Genomic DNA, 20,252 nt, shown 5'->3' on the forward strand with positions numbered 1-20,252 from the left:
TCCAAAGACCCATGTGTTAAAGACTTCAGTGCTATTGGGAGGTGGTGGAACAAATTTTAGGAGGTGGGGCCTGTCCAAAGGAATCTAAGTAATTGACAGTGTGCCCTTAAAGAAGTTATTGGGACCCTAGCCCTGTCCTCTACCTCTCACTCTGCTTCTTGGCCATCATGAGAATACTAGGCCTCTTCTACCATGTGTTTCCACTGTGATGTACTGTGTCACCTCAGGGACAAGGCAATAGGGCCAAGCAATGATAAACTGAAACCTCTGAAACAGTGAGCCAAAATAAACTTCAGGTATTTTGGAATATGTTTGCAGGACATGTTTACATTTCTCACGGGGTGTCGGTATATGTACATAACACATCTTAATTCTTTGTTCATCCTCTTTCCCTTCCTCCCCTCCCCCTCCTTCCCCCCTCCATCTCTTGTCCCCGTCCCTTTTGCAAAAGATCTATCTCCCTATTTACTATTATCTTCTATTTTGCTCTTTATTTATAGTTTGGGTTTCTTATACAGCGGTGCCTCGATTCACAAATGCTTTTGTTTCCCAACAATCTGCAAAGTGTTTGGCAAAATTTTGTTTTTGTTTGCAAACTCCATCAGGTGATGAACGTGACCACAACCACCTTTCTCGCACAAACACAAACATGGCCATCTTTTCCAGAATTGTGGAACAAATTTTAAGTTCGTGAACCAAGGTACTTCTGTAATAAATTTGTGTATCTGATTTATTTTACTTAACATTGTAGTCTTAAGGTGAATCCATTTTTCTACAAATGACTCAAGTTTATCCTTCTTTATGACACACTATGTATAAATGCCACATTTTCTTTATCCATTCTCTATTGATAAACATACAGGCAGCTTCCAGATTCAGTGATTATGAATTGTGCTGCTATAAACATGACTATTAATGTATCACTATAATATGATGAGTTTAACTCTTTCAGAGAAATACCTAGAATGGAATAGCTGGTTCAAGTGGAATTTCTATTTTTAGGTTTTTGAGAAATCTTCATACTGATTTCCGTAGTGGTTGGGCTAATTTGCATTCCCATCAACGGTGCAGAAAGGTTTCTCTTGCCCTGCGGCCTCTCCAACATTTTTTCTTATTTGATTTCTTGATGGTGATCTTTTCCCAGGGTAGTGATGCTGAATATATTAAATACATTTACAGTATTTTCTTTTTCTTTTCTGTTAGTGTATGTTTGTGATACATAATAGTTACATTCACTTTGGAAAATTAGTGTGTGTGTGTATATATATATATATGTGATATATATGTGATATATAGTATATATATCACGTCTTAATACTTCATGTATCCCCTTTCCTTCCTCTCGTTCCCTCCCATCTCCTCCATCCCTAGATCCCCTTCCCATCCCCACAGTCTGTTTTTCTGTTCCCTATCATCTGTCTTTTATTTTGCTCTCTAATTATTTACATGATGCATTTCTCCCATAAGAGAAACCATGTGATATTTAAGCTCCTGTGTCTGATTTATTTCATTTAACATTATGATCTCAAGGTGCATCCATTTTCCCACAAATAACTCAAATTTATCAAGAAATATGGAATACTTTATACATTTGTGTATGATCCTTGTGCAGGGGCTATGCTGATTTCTGTATCCTTCCAATTCTTAGTATATGTGCTGCTGAAGCAAACACTAATGTATACTTTTCTTTGAGTTTTTGGTGATGGTGACCTCACTGTCTCGTCTAGGTGTTCCGTAAGTATTTCTTGCTGTGCTGGCTTAGTGGCCATGCATTTATTCAGGACGTTTTTTGTCATGGAAAGCCTTTACTTCCCTGCCAATTTTGAGGGCTAATTTTGCAGTATACACAAATCTAGGCTGACAATTCTTTTCTCTGAAGAAAAGAATTGAAAATTTCACCAAGATCTCCTGAGAAATCTATTATTCTGATACGCTTGCCTTTATGGGTTACTTGCTGTTTTTCTTTAACAGCTTTTAGTATTCTCTCCTTCTGTTAAATTTCTGGATTGTGGTTATGATATGCTGTGGAGAGTTTCTTCTCTGGCCGTGGCTATTTGAGGTTTTACATGCCTCTTCTACCTGAACATTGAATTGAATTCTTTCCCTAGATCTGGAATTTTTTTCTGCTATGATTTTGGTGAATAAATTTTTTATGCCCCTTGTGTTACCTATCTTCTGATTTTTTTGCTTTGTTTTTGGACAGGGTCTGGCTATTCAGTTCAGGCTGGATTTGAACTCACTATGTAGTCCAAGAACTCATGGCGATTCTCCTGCCTCAGCCTCCCAACTGCTGAGATTACAGGCATGCACTACCAGGCCCAGCTAATTTTTCCTTTATTTCCATAATTCTGAGTGTTTTCTTTTTGAGTCATCCAGCAGGTGTAAGATCCAGTTTCCACAGTATCATGTTGGTTTTAGGGTATCATTGAGTACATGATCTGGTACATCAGCTTTGTCTTCAAGTTCTGACGCTGTCCTCACATTGGTCAAACCTACTATGTGTACTTTCCATTGAATTTTTCATATCCAGGATTTCTGTTTCATTTCTTTTTGTAATTTCTTATTCTTTTCCAAATGGTGATTAATATTTTATATCATCTTGTTTAACTCAATCAGCCTGTTGTTTGTTTCTCCTTTAAGCTCACTGAATATTAATGGAATTCTTTTTCTGTTTTATTTAAATCCTCTTTATGCTCACTAAATTTCTTAAGAATTTTCTTATGTGTTCCCTCTTTTATCTCTTCAAACATTTTGACCATTTTCTTTTTGAGTTCTTTGCCTGTAACTTCCTTTACTTCAGTGCCTGTAAGATCAGCTTTTAGGGGGGCGGTGGTTAGGGGTTTTGGAGGCATCTTGCTGCTTTGGTTTCTTACATTTCTCTTGCTTTTCTGTTGAGGGTGGAAGATTTATTAGGGTAAAAAAACCTCTGTCCCTACTGTGGAAATCTCTACAGTTAGATTCTATCTCCCTGTGATGTATCCTTGAGTTTGGTTATGTTTTGGTATTTATATCTCTCTACAACTTACTCAACACAATCAAGTCAGTCCCAGTCACTGTGTTGCAAGGAAAGAACACTTATTGATTATATCAGCATCTACAGAACCAATCGTATATCAATCATATAATTTAAAACTTGTTTTGACAATTTCATACTTTTTTTTCCTTTTGATAACGCAGCAAGGCAATGGATTGGTGCTGATGACAAATAGGCTGGGATGTAGAGGATGAGGGGAGGAGTTAGGAAGAAGAAAAGAAATAAAATAGTTCAGCAAGAAGGGAAGATGAAAACAGAGATAGCAGCAATTGAAAGTAAGGAAAGAGGTAAGATTTGCTGATGTTATTTTTATATCTGGAATGGAAGGAGGGGGTTGTTGAGAGGTTATCTTCAGTGGCAGGGAAAAGAAAGAAGCAGGAGGGAAGTATGACTGTAGATTGAGGGAAGCTGTAAAGAGTTGGAGCCAATTAATAAATGTATAGGAAGCTTGTGTTTGAATCCTGCACACACAATTTTTGGTGCAAGTTACTCTAATATGACCATGAAATATACTTTTTAAACGAAAGCACTACATAACATTCTCCATTTCACATATACAAACATCCAAACATAGATGATATAGATATCAGATGAAAACAGACCAGGAAAAGAAAGAGATAAAGACAAAAAACATCGATAAACGAAAATAATAAAAAGCACAGAGACACAAAGAGTAGAGAGTTCTCTTTGGGTGGACAGAGCTCTGTTAGATTTCACTGTGTTCCCATGGGCATGACTAGCTAGCTGTATGTTTTGTCTCCATCCTATGATCAGACACCTTCAATTGGTTTGAGGGGTTGAGGAAGGCAGATCAGGACCAGTCAACCACTCAGTTCTCCACTGATTTCTGGGGCAGGGTGGAGGGACTTCTTCAATTCCAGCCCACTTCCTTCCCTGGTGATCCTTGCAGCTATTTATGACTGCTCCCTACACACTGCTGTGAGTGAGTGCACCATGCAGCTCCCTTGGATCCCCTACTCCTCTGTGCCTTCTCCTAGCTCTTTGTCCATGCCTCTCATAGAATTTCTATATAGCCCAGGAGTTTGGTGGTGCCTGGAGTTGGAAGGGGTAGGCATTTGCATAGAACTCAGTAGTCTAGATACCAATGGGAGGGTGCTCGTGTGGGTTTTTCTTTTGTGGTGAATGGGACAGATCCCACATGAGCACCACGCCCTGTGGTGTCTCAGAAGGCATAGCGCTTTGTGGAGTTTGGGGAATATGCCTACTGTGGCACCAGGCAAGTGACTCTTCTCCACCCCCAGATCACTCCAGTCACAATCACTGCATGCCTCTGCCTGTTTCAGGGTCCCTATTCAGAACCACATTCTTGCTTTGTTCAGTCCCAAAGACTCATTGGTCCCAACTCAATATCTGCCCTCTGATTTTCTGGCCCCCAATCTTCTTTAGAGTCCTAATCTGAGGAGTCTTACCTCTGTGCATATTTCTCCTCTTCCCAGTCTCCCAGTGGAAAGGGAACTGGGACAGGTGGACCCTGGGGGAGGGGTGAGCAGCTGGGCACAGATCACAGGCACCTGGGTGCGGGTCACCTGGGCTCAGATCCGCCACCACCTGGGCCCAGATTACAGCCACCAGCTGTTTCCCCAGGCTTCTTCCCTCTTCCCTCAGCTTCTTCCTTCAGAAGTTGGGTACTTTTCCAAAATAGCCCATTTGCCAGAGCTGAGTGCCAGGGCTGAGAAAAGACCCTGCTTCTCCCTCTAAACACTGAATATTCCCTCTGAGACTGAATATTGTCTATGGAGTTCCTCCTTTAAATTGCCTTCCTGTGCCTGGATGTTTTCTTTTGCTCCTGTTTCCAGTAACTGCAGATCCCGGCAAGTGACCTCCATGTATCTCGTGAGTGCTGCTAGCTCTAATCCCTCATCTTCTCTAACCAATTTAACAATATTTTCAAGCTTATGATGGGTTTACCCAGATGTAACCCCAACATAAGTCAAGGAGTATCTGCGTGAAATGCAGGCAACCTTACTCAATGTATTATTGTTTAGGGAGACTTACGTGCATATGTGATAAAATTACAAATAAAAGCAAGCCAACGATAGACAAATATATAAGTGTAGTGGTTACTTATGATGGGGAAAGGACATGGGGAAATAAGATCAGGCGGAGGCACACAAGAACCTTGGAATATAATAGTAACATCTATCTCTTAACGTGGGCAAAAGAACATGTGTTCGTATTATTATTCTTTCATATATATGATACATTTATTTCATAATAGCACAAAGACAAAAAAGAAATGGAAAATCTAGCAGATCTTAAAGGATTATATACTGTTTTTAAAAACAAGAAGATTGAAAAGGAGCTGGAAGGCCATGTTGGTTTCTGCTAGTTCATCCACTGTTCTATGCCAAATCATTCTGATATTGACTGGCACCCCATTTTCTTCCAGGGTTACAAACTAGCAGCAGTTGACCCTAATCTTTTCCAGTTGTGTTTAGCTTAGACCCAACAGTTACCTTTGTTTTTAAAAATTAAAATGGGACCCAGGCATGATGGTGCACACCTCTAATCCCAGCACTCACGTAAGCTGAGGTAGGAAGATCACAAGTTCAAGTCCAACCTGGGCAAATTAGTGATTTAGCAAGAGCCTGTCTCCAAATGAAAAATTTTAAAAGGGCTGGGGATGTAGCTCACTGCAGAGGACCTAGGTTCAACACCCATACCACAGAAGAAAATTGAAATGAAAGCTGGCCCTAGTGGCACAAGCCTGGCCTGTAGTCCCAGATACTTGGAGGCTCAGGCAGGAGCGTCACTTAAACCCATGAATTCTGGACCAGCCTAGGTATAAAAAAGAAAAACAATTTTATAAAATAAAATAGAATTTGAAATGGTTTGAAAAAACAAAAAAACATATATACATGTCTGGATAGAGATAAATATGCACAATATTAACAATTATTGAATTTAAGAGGCAGATTATATGCAAGCATTCAGTATATTGTTCTTTTAACTTTCCTATATGTTTGAAGTTATTCACAATAAAAAGCTGGAAGGCCTTTATGTGCACGCCCTCTCTGGGTCACCACACTCCCCACAATTCTCTATTAAAACTCTCTGCCTAGAGCCCTCATTTCTAGTACCTCTGGTCCCTAGAGATGTTTGGGTTTGCAACCTCTGGCTCAGCTTGTAGGTCTTGACTCCTCCTAGATTTCCCTGTCTCCTGAATATAAACTGGTCATGGTATTGGAGCATGGCAGATGTCCTTCTCATTCCCATAGGCTGAATAAACCATAGAGGAAGTTTTGTTTTTAGAACAGGTCAAGGACAATAAAAGCTGATGCAATTCCCCTCCACCCTGCAATGAAAGCTAGCCCTCTCTATTCACCCCCAGCAGCTACAATAACTTTGACAAATGCAACTATATTGTATAAGACAAAAGTAGGCCGTAGAAAAGTCAATCCACACTAGCCAGCTTCTCCCACAAGATTAAATGGAGATGTTTATGATTCTTTACGACTCAGAGGCAAATGTGAAAAGAATGGGTAACTAAGCTCTTCTAGAACATGAAACGGGGTATGTGACTGTGTCAAGGAGATAATGTATGTATGTGATGAATGATTGTTACCTGTGGTTATGCGCAGCTGTTCCTGAACTTGTAAGTTAGGAGTTCCTTGAAGTTGCATATTTGCAGCCTATAAACTTCCTTTTCAGATTGATCAGCTCTCAGTTTCCTGCCATCCAATCACCTTAGGGAAATGCAAGCAGCTTCCCAGTTAGCATTTGCTTAGCCACATTCTCCGATATGACAGCTTCTTTGCAAACTGCGGTTCTCATTCCCACAGCTACCACACTGCACTGAACAAAACCTCAGTCGCTGCCACCCCCAGCTTGGCTGTTTCTACACACACCATAGTGCATGAATTCATCCAATTGGTTAGCATATAAAACAAGCTTAGAAGGAGCATGAAGATAGCCAGAGGCAGGCAGGGCAACTTGGGGCTTAATCTGCAGTTAGCCAGTGACACTGCATAGCAGGCCAGGCCAGCATGCCAAAGCAGGTGGGTAAACGACAAAATCCCTGCTGGCTGTAATTACATAGACAGAGATCGAGGTCACTTGGCTCTCTCAGCTCCAGTAATCTCTTACCTAGGACTATCCTTGGGTGGTTTTCCCTGACTTTATCACCTTTTGGAATGGTCTCGCGGTTTGGTTTACTCTTGCTTTGACCCCCCCACCTTGCTGACTTCCCAGATTTCAGATCTTCAACTTGTTTCTTGATATCTAGATCTCCATATGGGTAGGCATGAGCTTAGGAGAATTGGGACACATATCTATCCTTCTCTGTGACCTACTTTAGGTAGTTGCTGCCCACATCCTATTGTGACAGAACTCACTTGAAAGTTTGTTCCTGCTGTGATGAATCTTTACAGGCCAGGGACTGAAGATAAGCAAAGAAGAACTTGATTCCCAAAGCTGCAGCATAAAGAAATAACTTCAAGCTGTGATTTAGGGGCAAGACAATACTTTTCATATGTGGTGCTGGAGAAAGAAATTCCTATTGGGAAAATGTAGATCAATAAAGACAGATGGGGGATCAATAGGAAAGAAGGTCATCCATAAAACCATGATGAAACTATGTCATCCACCAGGATTTATGCTTAACACAATTCTATGAGGTCATGTTAATAAAAACAATAACAATTACAAAAGGAAAGGATCAGTACTTAGTAATAAGAGGGTCTCCACATCTTCAGGCTTCCTAATCTCTGTTGGCAATTACTTCATTTTCTTTGATAGAATTCAGAGTGGCCCAGTCCACCTACATACCAAAAAGTCTCCAGATGCCCTAGATATTCTGGCCTAGGAAACTGCAAAACACTCCTACTGTTAGCTTAGATGAGTCTAAATTCATTTTCTTTTTCCCCAAAAGAAAAAGAAAACAATCCAAAAGCACAGAAACTGACATGTTGATAAAACACTGATGTCTTACCTTAGTTTATCCTGGGTGCAGACTGACATCAGTGATCCATCACTTACAAGTCCCATTTTTCCAGATTTCACCTCAGGACTGGCCTTGGCTTGCATTTGAGTATTCCCTCAGTTTGAGCAGAGATGATTCTAAACTGCAGCACTACCAGGGCTGGTAGGATGGAAGCATCACAAAACCTGCTTCCTCAGCTGTTTGGAGACTCGTCTCAGACCCAGTCATCCACTTGGAGAGAGAGGCTGTGTCTGCTGACCTGACTAGCTGGTCCCTGGACACTACCCAGGTTAATGGTGGCTTGAGAATGCCTCTCACTTTCTGCATCACTAAGTACTAAAAATGGCTGGTAGAAAGGACCCTGAGCGGTGCTGCTGAAAGGGCTGTAGGTAAAGAAGGTTTCTGATCAGTGACTTTTCACCTACAATTGAAAGACCTAGAAATTTCACCAGATTGTAGAAGAATCTGGTCTAAAAATTAGTGCTTCTTCTGTAGTAGAAGATTGTAATACGGGCATGGTAGCACACACCTATAATCCCAGCACTCGGAAGGCTGAGACAGGAGGATGACCACTAGTTTAAGGCCAGCACAGCCTGGGCTACATAGTGAGTTCAAAGTCAGCCTGAACTACATAGTGAGACTGTGTCTCAAAAAAAAAAAAAAGATCGGTTAAATGGATTATGGAATTATGGAATACCCCTACAACAAAATGTTAGAAAAACATTTAGCATAGAAGAAAATTGACATGGAAATTGTCCACAGTGTGCCATTAGATGAAAAGACAGGTTGTAAAATGGGATATAGAATATCATCTCACTTTAATTAATTATATAAAATAACTAACATTTAACTTTTAATATGAGCATATTTTATATGAGCAAAGCATTGAGTAAAGTGCTTTGCAGGAATTATTTTATGTAAATGGCAATCCTGTAATGTGAATATATATTCATCATCTTGCAGATGAGGAAACTAACACTAAGAGGTTAAGTCATTTGCCACAGTTCACTTAAATGACAGAACTGAGATACAGACCCAAGTATGTTAGATTCAAGAACTCAAACTTTAATAGTGGTACCATTATCTATGCCTATATTTGTAGAGAAAAAAGTCAAGAAAGGTGGATAGCAAGATGTTACAGGTTCTTGTTATTATTTTTTCTTTGAAGCGAGGTTGTGTGACTTTTGCTCCCTTTATACTTTCTCTAGAACTCTAAAAATTATGTGATTTACATGGATTAATTTCACAATCAGGAAAACAAGATCAATTTCCATTCTGAAAAAAGCCAACAAGCTACTGTCTGCAACCTGTACACAGCAAGCTACTGAGGAATAACTTAATTATGACAAGGACTCGAATTCTCTACCAAACTCAGTTGTATAGAATGAATAAATAATATGCTTGCACATATTTTCATGCTTGTACATATTTCCTTTCAAACATATGCAAGGACTATCTTTATGTTTGTGCATAGTGGCTTTAGTTTGTCATATATTTCTCAATTGAGATAAAAATACAACTGCTATCATGTAGAGGTCCATGGCATTTATATATATATATGGAGAGAGAGAGAGAGAGAGAGAGGGAGAGAGAGAGATCAACTTTCTGTACCTTGAGTATCTTCTGTACAATTTACATCTTTTTTTTCAGGGAGGCAAGAGGAAATAGAAGGGGAAACAGAATTCATACATTATTAAAAGTTAACCTGGGAGGCTTGCTTCCTGGAGAAGATAGTTTATAAGGACGAGAGAGTGTGGACATGGAGTTGGCCTAGGATATTTTCTTCTGGAAAGACAAAGTGCTAATCTCCCCTGTATTGCCTGCGACAAGGCCCCATCCTCACCCACAGGGTGATGTCAACACACCAGCAGGTCAGTGGGGCTGCAATGCCTGAGTACTAACATTTGCTGTAAGGCCAGGCTGGTTTCCATTCACCAGGAAGAGTTGGGTTAGGAGGGCGCTCAGGACAGTAAGGGAAGCAAAGTGTGTGAGACTCTGTTTCACCAAACTGCCTTGAAGTTCAGCACCTCCCTTCCTTTCTCTTTCTTCCTTTTCTTTCATAATGTGTCCTTTGTCCTCTACTAGTGTATAGCTTATTGTCTTCCACTTGAAGTCCCCAGGACATACTCTCCATAGAACTCCAGTCATCTCATTACACATTAGAAACCACTGGATCACAGACCTGAAACATAAGACATGTGTTGATTGTTCACTCAACACTGAGGCCCTACAGCTTTTCAGGCATGACGAACAGTTACACCGACAAAGAAAATACGGTCTCAATCCCTTCTGATGCGTGCAATTTTCAGATAGAAAAAGCAAAAAAACATACACACACACATACACACACACACAACCTGATTTGGTTTAATGGGCATGAAGTTAAAAAAGGTAAGAGACAGATCCCAGAGATGAGCAAGGGCTTTGCCCTTTGCCTCCCCCTCCCACTTTGGCCTGTATGTGGGACTCACCTAGGAACTAGGCTCCACACCCCATCTCATGGAAGCTGGATCTGAAGCTCAAAACACTGGCCAAGGAAAAAGTCTTTAATAACTCAAGGCTAAGTGAGGGAAGAAGGAAGTGAGATTGCTCTATACTAAAAGCAAATTAGGATCTTGCCAAAGAGATTATATCTGAATCCTATCCAGTCTGTATTCAGCTGGCAATTTGCAGGAAATACAGAAGAGCATGAGGACATGCACTGTGACCAGCAATAAGCAAAATTCAGACTGTGGAAATTCAGAAAGGCCAAATGATATGGTTCTTCAATAGCCAAATCTTAAGGAAAGGAAAAGAGGAACCTGTACATTAGAACAGACTTGAATGCTTCAAAACTTTCAAGATCAAGAAAAACAAGGAAAGGCCAAGAAACTGTCACAGATTGAAGGAGACTAAGGAGACCTGATGATTAAATGCAACACAGAATGCTGGTGGGATCCTGGAGCAAAAATGAACATGAGTGGAAAAACTGATGCAACCCCCAAAAAATCCAGAATTTAGTTAATAGAAACTCACCAATATTGATTTCTTAGTTGTAATAAATATGGCATGGTTACATAAGATGTTAACATAGATGGGAAACTGGGTGAAGGGCATAGGAAACTCTCTGTACTATCTTTGCAATTCATAAATCTAAAATTATTTCAAAATAAAAAGTTAAAAATGGAGAACAACTAAAAGACTACTCATAGGGGAAGTACATTTGGGTTAAAAAAAAATAGAAGCTAGGCATGGTACCACATTCCTGTAATCCCAGGACTCTGGGAGGCTGAGGCAGGAGGATCACAAATTTTAGCCCAGATTGGCCAACTTAGTGAGAGACCCTGTCTCAGAATAAAAGAGATTTTTAAGAAGGCCCTGGGTTCAATCCCCAGTATACAAAAGAAGGAAGAGAGGGAGAAGGCACAAGAAGGAAGAAAAAGGAAGGGAAGGGAAGGGAATGGAAGGGAACGGAAGGGAACAGAAGGGAACGGAAGGGAACGGAAGGGAAAGGAAGGGAGAAATGTTAGAATAATGATTACTTTAGAAGGAGAAAGAGGGTTGTGACTGGAATGGGGCACATGGAAAAGGTTCTGGGGTCAGTAGAAAAGTTCTCCTTCAGCTAGTGGTAATTACAAGGTATTTGTCTTATAATTAAGGCATACATTTGCTTTAAGTATATTTAAGTACACTTTCTTAAGTATTTGTATTCTGTTTTACAATGAGAGAGAGAAGGGAGGGCAAGGAAGAGGGCAAGGGAGAGGGAGAGACAGATAAGCAACATAACATCCAGCTGGGCATGATGGTACTGTAATCCCAGCACTCTGAGAGGCTGAGAGCAGGGAAATTACAAGTTCTAGCCCAGCCTGGGTGCCAATATAGCAATTTAGCAAGACTCTGTTTCAAAATAAAATTTGAAAAGAGCTGGAGATTTAGCTCAGTATGAAGGTTTTAAATTCAATACCCACCCCCACCCCCGCCCCGGGGGTGGTGATGGTGGTGGTGGTGAATCCAAATATAACAAATTGAGCTTGTTGGAATGAATTGGGTATTAGATATTGTTAGGGAATTGTTAGATTTGTTAAGGGTGATAATAGTGAAGTTGTTATGGAAGAAAACACAGTAAATGCAGTATCTGTATTTTTAGTAGATGCATACTGAAGAATTTAGGGATAAGACATGTTTTAGAATTGTCAAATACTCAAAAAGGAGTGGGGAGGTAAAACAAGCTGAAACAATATGGAAAAATGCAAATAGCCTGTTTTTGTTTGGTTGGTTTGGTTTTTTCTCCAGTGCTAGGGACTGAACAATAGTTGTTGAAAATGAAAATTTCATTTTTGAGTTTTTTATATGTTTGGAAATTTTTATACTAAAATGTTACAGGAGTGAAGCAGCCCCAAACCAGGCTGTTTCAGCAGTACAGAGACCTAATCCTAGGCGCTCTTCACCCCTAACCCCACAGAACTCCCTTCCCACCAGCCATCTCCCTAAGCTCCCAACCCCTGTAACCTCTGTGAGGTCCATGTGGAGGTTTTCCCTGTTGGTCTCTATGTCACTTGGACTGGATGATAATCACTTTCCCCTTTCTCCATCCTGATGTCCTAATAATCTCAGGAAAGAAAGTCAAAGGCCAGATGGGCTGGGCCAGACCTGATGGCACAGTCTTCACTGCTCTATAGCCCGGCCCTACCGTGGGTGGAATTGGGGGTGGGACAAAGAGGGGAATGGGCAGGTGCCAACTTTTCATAGTCATATGCGTCCACTATTGAGTGAGCTTCCAGAAGCTGGTGACATCTTCCCTGGAACACTGCTCTGAGAACTTTGCCTCCTTCAGGTTCCAGGGCATCATGCCTTATTCTAAGCAGCCTAATAACTTCCAGATTCTGAGCCTCTTCTGCAATGGCCCTTGAGCTACCTTGCCATATGTGAGTACCAACCCAGGAGTGCACAGTAAGAAGCCAAAGTAAAGGCCAGTGCCAGATCTGGGGTGATGTTGATGATCATGGGAAGTCTCATCTCTGGCTTTTTGATTATATGAGCTGTACTAGTGTGTAAAGACAAGGAGTTTCAAATATGGTGAGTGAAGAGATTGAACTTGGGGCAGAGTAAGGAAAGAAGTGTGGTAGAACAGGGTCATGGTAGAGATGAGTAGATCCTCACTATCTAGCCAGGGAGTGCTTTCTTATGGGGAGTGAGACAGAGGAATCATTAGTGTTTATAGACTTAGAGAAATCTGGCCTGTGTCTGAACAGTAGAGTTTCTACTCTGGCAGGGAAGTGGTGGTATGGAGGAGGAAAGAGAGGCAATGGAAGGAGCAGTGAATGGACAAGGAGACAAGAATGGTGCATGGGAAACAGTAGAGGGATGAAGTTGTTCGGTGGGCAAATAGGAGAAGGGGGGAAGCAGGTGGCATGCAGAGAGCAGAAGTGCCTCTATGGCACCTGGCAGAGAGGCAGGGAGACAGGGATGACAGTTAAGAGGAGAAATGCAGCTTGCATGTGGTAGATGAGAGAAGACATTTTTGAAGGCTAAGTAGCCATATACGATGGATGGGCAGGATCTGGCTTGTGCTGAAGGCCAGGACAGTATACGGAGGGCTAGCTGGTAATGAGACTGGACATGGTCAAGTTCTGCTGGAAGTACAAATTTGATCTGACCGCATTCCTCATCAGTTTGGATCTTGCAGCCATTGTTGGTTTATCTGCTGTTTACACCCTTGTGGCCACTACCAGCAATTTACTTTGTCTGGTTGTTCCTGGACTGGAAGACCCCACAGCAAGGTAAGACTCATGGACCTAGAAAAAGAATGCTCCACCTTAGCCTGCAACCCTGCATGGTGAATCCCACTCACCAGACCTCAGGTCTCTCCTCCATGTTCTCAGAGCCATAAGAGCTGGTCTGGATGAGACCATCCTGGTATTTCTTCCTTTCTCACCTCATTAGCAGCGTTATGGTCCCAATAAACTGGTAGGGAAGCCCTGCGTGGCACATGCCGACTCACCTCCCTCTGGCATTTTTGTCTCAGGTGGCAGGCATTCAGCCTGGGTAAGGAGCTGGTATGTCTGGACTTACATCAGGGACTATTTCCCCATTATGGTAAGAGGCCTTTCCCTAATGTGTCCCTTCCAGATCCCAAAATGCTGGGCATTTATATAAATAGCTAGGATTGTCCATAAGGAAGATGAAGATCTCGGAGATAGTCTCAGCCCAGGCTAGATAATTTTGGGATTCTCTGTACTCTGCTCAGATACTTGGACCCCGTTGGCGTGACCTGCCAGACTGCAGGCAGAGAGCAAGCAGGGTTCAGAGCAGTTTAACAACCGTGAATCAAAAGCCTCCTCTGACCTATTTGTTTGGGCTACAGAGAAGTGAATAGGAGGCATTTCTCTGCCATCAAGGAGCTCACCTCTAATGAGAAGGACAGACAAGCATATAATGACAATTTGGTATAAGCCAGAGAAGTAGTTCAGATGGTGGATATTAAGGATATAGTGCTATCTAAGCAGAGTTTTCAAGGTTCAATTAGTTAGCTACCAGTATGTGGGCACTGGAAAGGAGTTTGAAGACAATACCAGGATGAGGTTCTAGAAATATACTGTTCTGCTGAACCCCTGGGCATTTTGGAGTAGGCAAAAAATACTGCCTTGATTGTTAGAGCAGAGCTTCCTGGCCTTTGTCACATAACAGAGCTAAAACAAAAAATGGTTATGTGCATAAAGCATACTGACACAAATGGCCAAGCCTACTTGAAGCCAAAGGCAAGTGGCCAGACAGTTGTGCCTTGCCTAGGTCCTGCTTTTTTACCCCAGAGCTAAGGAGACCTATCTCTTGGCCTCCTGAAACCTGGGCCTACCCTGTTTATTGGAAAGCTCTCTTTCAGAAAGCAGCCCCAATTCCTGAAGGATCTTCACGTAGCTCATTTTGTCCCCTCTGGCCTTTCTATCCATGACTGTAGATCCTGAAGGCTGAAGACTTGTCACCTGAGCGCAACTATGTCATAGGAGTTCACCCGCATGGCCTCCTAACCTTTGGTGCCTTCTGCAACTTCTGCACTGAGGCCACGGGGCTTCTCAAAGACTTTCCCAGGCATCACTCCTCACTTGGCCACTCTGTCCTGGTTCTTCAAGATCCCCCTTATTAGGGACTACCTCATGGCCAAAGGTGTGTCTGGCCATACTGGAGCTTCTGGTCCATTTCTCTCCTTGAACATGTACCTTTTTAGGACCCCCATGATCACAGTATAGTGGTTCAAAGTATGTGCACTGGAGGCGATACTCTTAAGTGAAGCAAACAGGACACGTGTAAAGACCGAATAGTTTCTCTCGTGTGAGAAACTGAAAGTGTAAATGAGGACTCAAAGGTATAATAGATAATGTGAAATCGGAAGAAAAGGGGCAAAGGGGAGGGAGAAGTGGGAGGGGTAGGGGCAAGGAAAGAAGGGAATGGAATTAATATGAGAAAAGGAAAAAAATGGAAACAGAGTCTTTGTAAATAAGGAGGGATGGAGGGGTTGAAGGGAGGGCAGGGGAAAGGTGAAAAATAAGAACCAAGAGAGTATGTAAAGGCGCAAATTTCCAATGATGAATGTCATTATTTTGTACACCTAAAATGTACCAATAAAAGGATATACAAAAAACAAAACAAAACAAGAAAACAAAGTATGTGCACTGGAACTAAACTGCCTGGGCTTGAGCGTTGGCTCTTGCCCCTTGCTGTGTGATTTTGGGCAAATTAGCTACCCTCTATGGGCCTCAGTTTCCTCATTTAGAAAGTGGTGCTGATGACAATAATCTGACCTCAGATGTGGCATAATGAGATAATGTAAGCAAAGCACTGGACATTAACACCTGGCACAGAGCATGTGCTCAATAAACAGTAGCTGTTGCTACTAATGGAAAAAGAAAGAGTAGAATTCTAGTCAAAATATGGAAAGTCCATCTGGTTACCCCACTGAAAACCTTCCTGCTGTAATTTCCACTTCAGCGTCTTCTCCAAAGTGTAGGTATTGTCTCAAAATGAAGCATATTCTGTTTTTCCACAGCCTTCTTTTCACATTCTTTAGTCCCATCTAGTTGAGCCTCTTCTCCTAGGACCCACAGATACAAAGAAGCCAGTGTGTTCCCTCTCTGCTATTTTCCCTTCTGATAAGTTTGTTCCTCTTTCTTCTCAATTCTCTATAGGTGTGTGTTCTGTGAGCCAGCCAGCCATTGACTACCTGCTGAGCCACGGCACTGGCAATCTCGTGGGCATTGTCGTGGGAGGAGTGGGAGAGGCCCTGCAGAGCGTACCCTGTACCACCACTCTCATCCTCCAGAAGCGAAAGGGCTTTGTGCGCACTGCCCTCCGCCATGGGTAGGTATCCCCCAAAGGAGGAGTGGGTGACCCTCTCAGAGTAGCATGGCCCTGTAGGTGATGTCAAGATAAGTCCCACACAAGTCTTCCCTCAAGGAACTTTCTAATGAGTAGAAGAGATGAGCAAGAATTTCAAAATTGTTTATGTCGTCACTACTTCTGCGTTTCCAGGAAGCCAAACCATAACCCCAGGCAGCTGGGCTAAGGCTACCTTAGCAGATCGTGACTGATAGAGACAATCTACATCTGTCTCTTAATGATAAGCTCAAGAGGCACTATAGTATGCTGTACTGAGTTTGTGTGGGAGCAGAAGTAGGGGGCCTGATTTAAAAGCCTGGCTCCATTGGGCCGGGGATTTAGCTCAGTGGTTTCGCCACCTGCTGTGCAAGCACAAGGACCCAAGTTCGATCCCCGGTACCAAAATATAAATAAAAAATAAAATAAAATAAAAGCCTGGCTCCATGGGCCGGGAGTAGAGCTAGTGGTAAAGTGATGGCCAGGCACGCACACAGCCCTGAGTTTGATCTCTAGCACCATACACAATACACATAAAACAATAATAAATTAAATAAATAAAATTCTGGCTCCTTGATGTACCATGAACTCTGGGACAGGTTACTTAAACATTACTGAGCCTTGGTGTTTCCATCTTCATAATGTGGCTATTGATCATTGTACCTATTCCTTAGAGTGACTGTGGGCTTTGAATAAATCTGTCCATATAGAACACCTACCACATGCCTGGTAAGCTGTAAGTAATCAATAAATTTTAGCCACCCTGACTTAGGGGTAAAGAGGAACCCTAGGCTAGAGCTACAAGTTGCCCTATCAGGCCAGCATTCTAGCCCATGTATGCAAGTTCAATTGTCCTATTCACATTCATAGAGGAGGGGAGTCTATCTTCTAAGGACTTTGTCTGGGGGGCCTGCCCATGAGTCTGGAGCATAAGGTAAGCCAGGGAGCTTTGAACTGGGAGGAAGCGGTCCTGGGTTCTAGCCCGGGTCCTCCCTGACTGCCTGAGTAGCCTTCTCCCTTCCAAATGAACCGGGGCTTCAGATTCCCCACTGTGTCTCCACTGTCTTTGTTGTAAGGATCCAGTAAGATAAGATATGTTGAAGTGTTGAGAGATGACTATTAGCAGCTCATAAAGATTTACATGAAAGAAACTCGGTTCCCTTTACTCTTCTCTCAGTTAAGGAACTTAACTACCCGGATTCTCTACTTAGGGTGCTATTCGGGGTTTGATCTCATGGTCTCTGGGCAATAACTTTTCTCTTTTCTAATCTCATCACTCACGAACAGCTCCCTTGAGTGAGGGGCATATTATATATGTACATCTATGCAGAGTTACCCTCAACTTCTCTGCATGTTAACCGACAGAAGCAGTCAGGTGTTTCCCTCCTTGATGTTTCCTCAGAGCTTTTCATGCTGTGAGTCTCTGGTGGTCTCTCTGGCAGAGTCCAACACCTCTTCCATCCCTATACCCCCATTTCTTGCCCTCGTAATGCTGGCCCAAAGATAACACTCTCACTGCCCTGGAAAATTTCAGGACAAGAGTCTCTAGATAGGGGTGTTCTGTTTGGAACAAGAAGAAATGCCTTCGGTCACTGGGATTTTATCATAATACCATAGATGTGGGCCTGACCACGAACAAATGTTCTTCCAAAGTGGTTCCCATTCTAGCCTGTGTTTGAAAAATAAATTGGAGTTTTCCTACAGGGCTCATCTGGTCCCCACCTTCACTTTTGGAGAAACTGAAGTGTTTGACCAGGAGCTATTCCAGAAGGGCAGCAGGATGTACAAGTTCCAGAACTTCTTCTGCCGAATCTTCGGTTTCTATTTTTGTGTCTTCTATGGACAAGGCTTTCACCAAGGCTCCGTTGGTCTCTTCCCATACAGCAGGCCCATTGACACTGTGGGTAAGTGTTGCTCTCAACCCCTGAGGGCACTTCAACTTTCTTAACCTCCATCTCAGCACTCCCTGCCCTGAACCCATTAAAGAAGAGGGCAGCAGAGGGGGAGAAGCTGGGAGCCAACTGGGGCTCCCAGGGGATTGGGCACAGGAAGAAGAGGAAGCTAAAGGAAGCAGAGATTCTAGCACTTTCACTCTTCTCTTTTCCCATCACTCTTGGTAGTCGGGGAGCCTCTGCCACTGCCCCAAATTGAAAAACCAAGCCACGAGATGGTGGACAAATACCACGCACTCTATGTGGACGCCCTGAGCAAACTCTTTGATAAGCATAAGACCCAATATGGCTGCTCAGACAGCCAGAAGCTACTTTTCTTGTGACTGAAGACACTGCATGTATGCCTGAGACCACTGGACCTCCTGCCTTGGAGAGGAGGCTCAATTGCTGCTAACCCAAAAAAAGGCCTGGAAAGGGAAGAGAGACTAGGGAGGCCCTGAATGGTGGAGGAGGACATTACAAGTTCCTTCCTGGCCACCGTGAAGCCCTCAAAGGAGCTGTTCCTGAGGAATATCAGAGGGGAGCATCCCAAGACGTCTCTGCTGGCTCCCCTCCTCTGAGCCTGACACCCAAGGTACTGAAGGACTCGAATGAGAGCCAAGCACCCTTCAATCCATTTTTCAAAAATCTTAATACAATTTTAAATTTATATATAATTTGCATATCACAAATCTAACCTGTTGAGGTGCAAAATTCAATAGTGTTTAGTATATTCACAGAGTTGTGCAACTACCACTGCTACCTAGTTTTAGAATGTGTTTCAGCACCCCTAATGAACCCAGTACACATAAGTCATCACTGCTCACTCCTCTAGGCTCTGGAAACCACTAATCCACTTCATTTCTATGGATTTACCTAATCTAAACATTTCATATAAATATAATAAGTAGTCTTTCATGATTGGCTTCTTTCTCTTATCATGTTTTCAAGGTCCACCATATCTTAATATGTCTTTTTACGGATCAATAATATTCTGCTGTATGTATATACCTCATTTTCTTTTCTTTCTTTTGGTACCAGGGATCGAACTCGGGACCTTTCGCTTGCAAGGCAGGTGCCAGAACCACTGAGCTAAATCCCGGCCAACATTTTCATTTTTTATCCATTCATCGGGTGATGGGCATTTGGGTTGTTTCTAAGATTTAGCTATTATAAACTGTGCTGCTATAAAAATGGGTGTGCATATAGCACTGTGGTATGATGCTTTCAACTCCTTCAGGAAGATACCCAGCTGGGTCCAATGGGGCCTCTAATCCTAGTTTTTTAAGGAGTCTCCACACTGATTTCCACAGTAGTTGCACCAGTCTATACTCACACCAACAGTGGAGAAGGATTCATTTTTCCCCACAACCCCACTAGCATTTGTTACTGGTTGATTTCTTGATACTAGCCATTCTTTCTGGAGTGAGATGGAATCTCAGTGTTATTTTAACTTACGTCTCTCAAATGGCCAGTGATGTTGAACATTTTTTCATGTATTTATTTGCCATTTCTACTTCTTCATCTGAGAAATATGTGTTCATCTCAGATGCCCATTTTTGGATTGGGTCTTTAAATTTGGGGGGTCTGACTTTTTTTCAATTCTTTATATGTTCTAAATACTAGTTCTTTGTCTGAGGGACAACTGGCTAAAAATTTTTCCCACTCTATGTGTTGTCTTTTCACTCTGTTGGTGACTTCTTTTGCTGCACAAAAACTTTTTACTTTGATGTGATCCAAGTTGTTGATTCTTTGTAGCATTTCCTGTGAGGTTGTGGATTTGTTCATGAAGTCTCTGCCCACACCTATGACTTTAAGAATTCTACCTGTTCTCTCTTCTTGCAGACTTAGTGTTTCTGTTTTAGTATTTAGATCTTTGATCCATTTCGATTTTAATTTAGTGCATGGTGAGAGACAGGGGTCTATTTTTAGTCTTTGCCATGTGGAAAGCCAGTTTTCCCAGCACCATTTATTAAAGAGGCTATCTTTCTTCCAGTGA

General features: G+C 42.2%; 1 protein-coding gene, 1 long non-coding RNA gene and 1 other non-coding gene across 3 annotated transcripts; 1 reads left to right on the forward strand and 2 right to left on the reverse strand.

Annotated features, from left to right (window-relative positions):
* Window positions 1–1,567: 1,567 nt before the first annotated feature.
* Window positions 1,568–1,672, reverse strand: LOC147828146 (U6 spliceosomal RNA). The gene has a single exon (XR_015451226.1). It is a non-coding gene; the product is annotated as a U6 spliceosomal RNA (small nuclear RNA).
* A 3,473-nt stretch (window positions 1,673–5,145) lies between these two features.
* On the reverse strand, window positions 5,146–10,243 carry LOC147828147 (uncharacterized). The gene is made up of 3 exons (XR_015451225.1): window positions 7,390–10,243; window positions 6,621–6,741; window positions 5,146–5,833 (listed from the first exon to the last, which is right to left on the reverse strand). It is a non-coding gene; the product is annotated as an uncharacterized LOC147828147 (long non-coding RNA).
* A 3,331-nt stretch (window positions 10,244–13,574) lies between these two features.
* LOC147828148 (acyl-CoA wax alcohol acyltransferase 1-like) lies at window positions 13,575–18,597 on the forward strand. The gene is made up of 5 exons (XM_087211019.1): window positions 13,575–13,735; window positions 13,981–14,051; window positions 16,136–16,307; window positions 18,027–18,226; window positions 18,443–18,597. The coding sequence occupies exons 1-5, from the start codon at window positions 13,575–13,577 to the stop codon at window positions 18,595–18,597; spliced, it is 759 nt and encodes a 252-aa protein (XP_087067145.1).
* Window positions 18,598–20,252: the final 1,655 nt, after the last annotated feature.

The sequence above is a fragment of the Heterocephalus glaber genome, unplaced genomic scaffold (genome assembly GCF_053883595.1).
Source record: "Heterocephalus glaber isolate CG9 unplaced genomic scaffold, H.glaber_assembly_v1.0 deba00001265, whole genome shotgun sequence".
NCBI classification, from domain to species: Eukaryota; Metazoa; Chordata; class Mammalia; order Rodentia; family Bathyergidae; genus Heterocephalus; species Heterocephalus glaber.

Excerpts from the sequence above, each read along its gene's own strand:
- LOC147828148 (XM_087211019.1), top strand. The coding sequence starts at position 13,575 with ATGGTCAAGTTCTGCTGGAAGTACAAATTTGATCTGACCGCATTCCTC. Across the intron at positions 13,736-13,980 it reads CTGGAAGACCCCACAGCAAG|GTGGCAGGCATTCAGCCTGG; the intron begins GTAAGACTCATG and ends TTTTTGTCTCAG. Across the intron at positions 18,227-18,442 it reads CAGGCCCATTGACACTGTGG|TCGGGGAGCCTCTGCCACTG; the intron begins GTAAGTGTTGCT and ends CACTCTTGGTAG.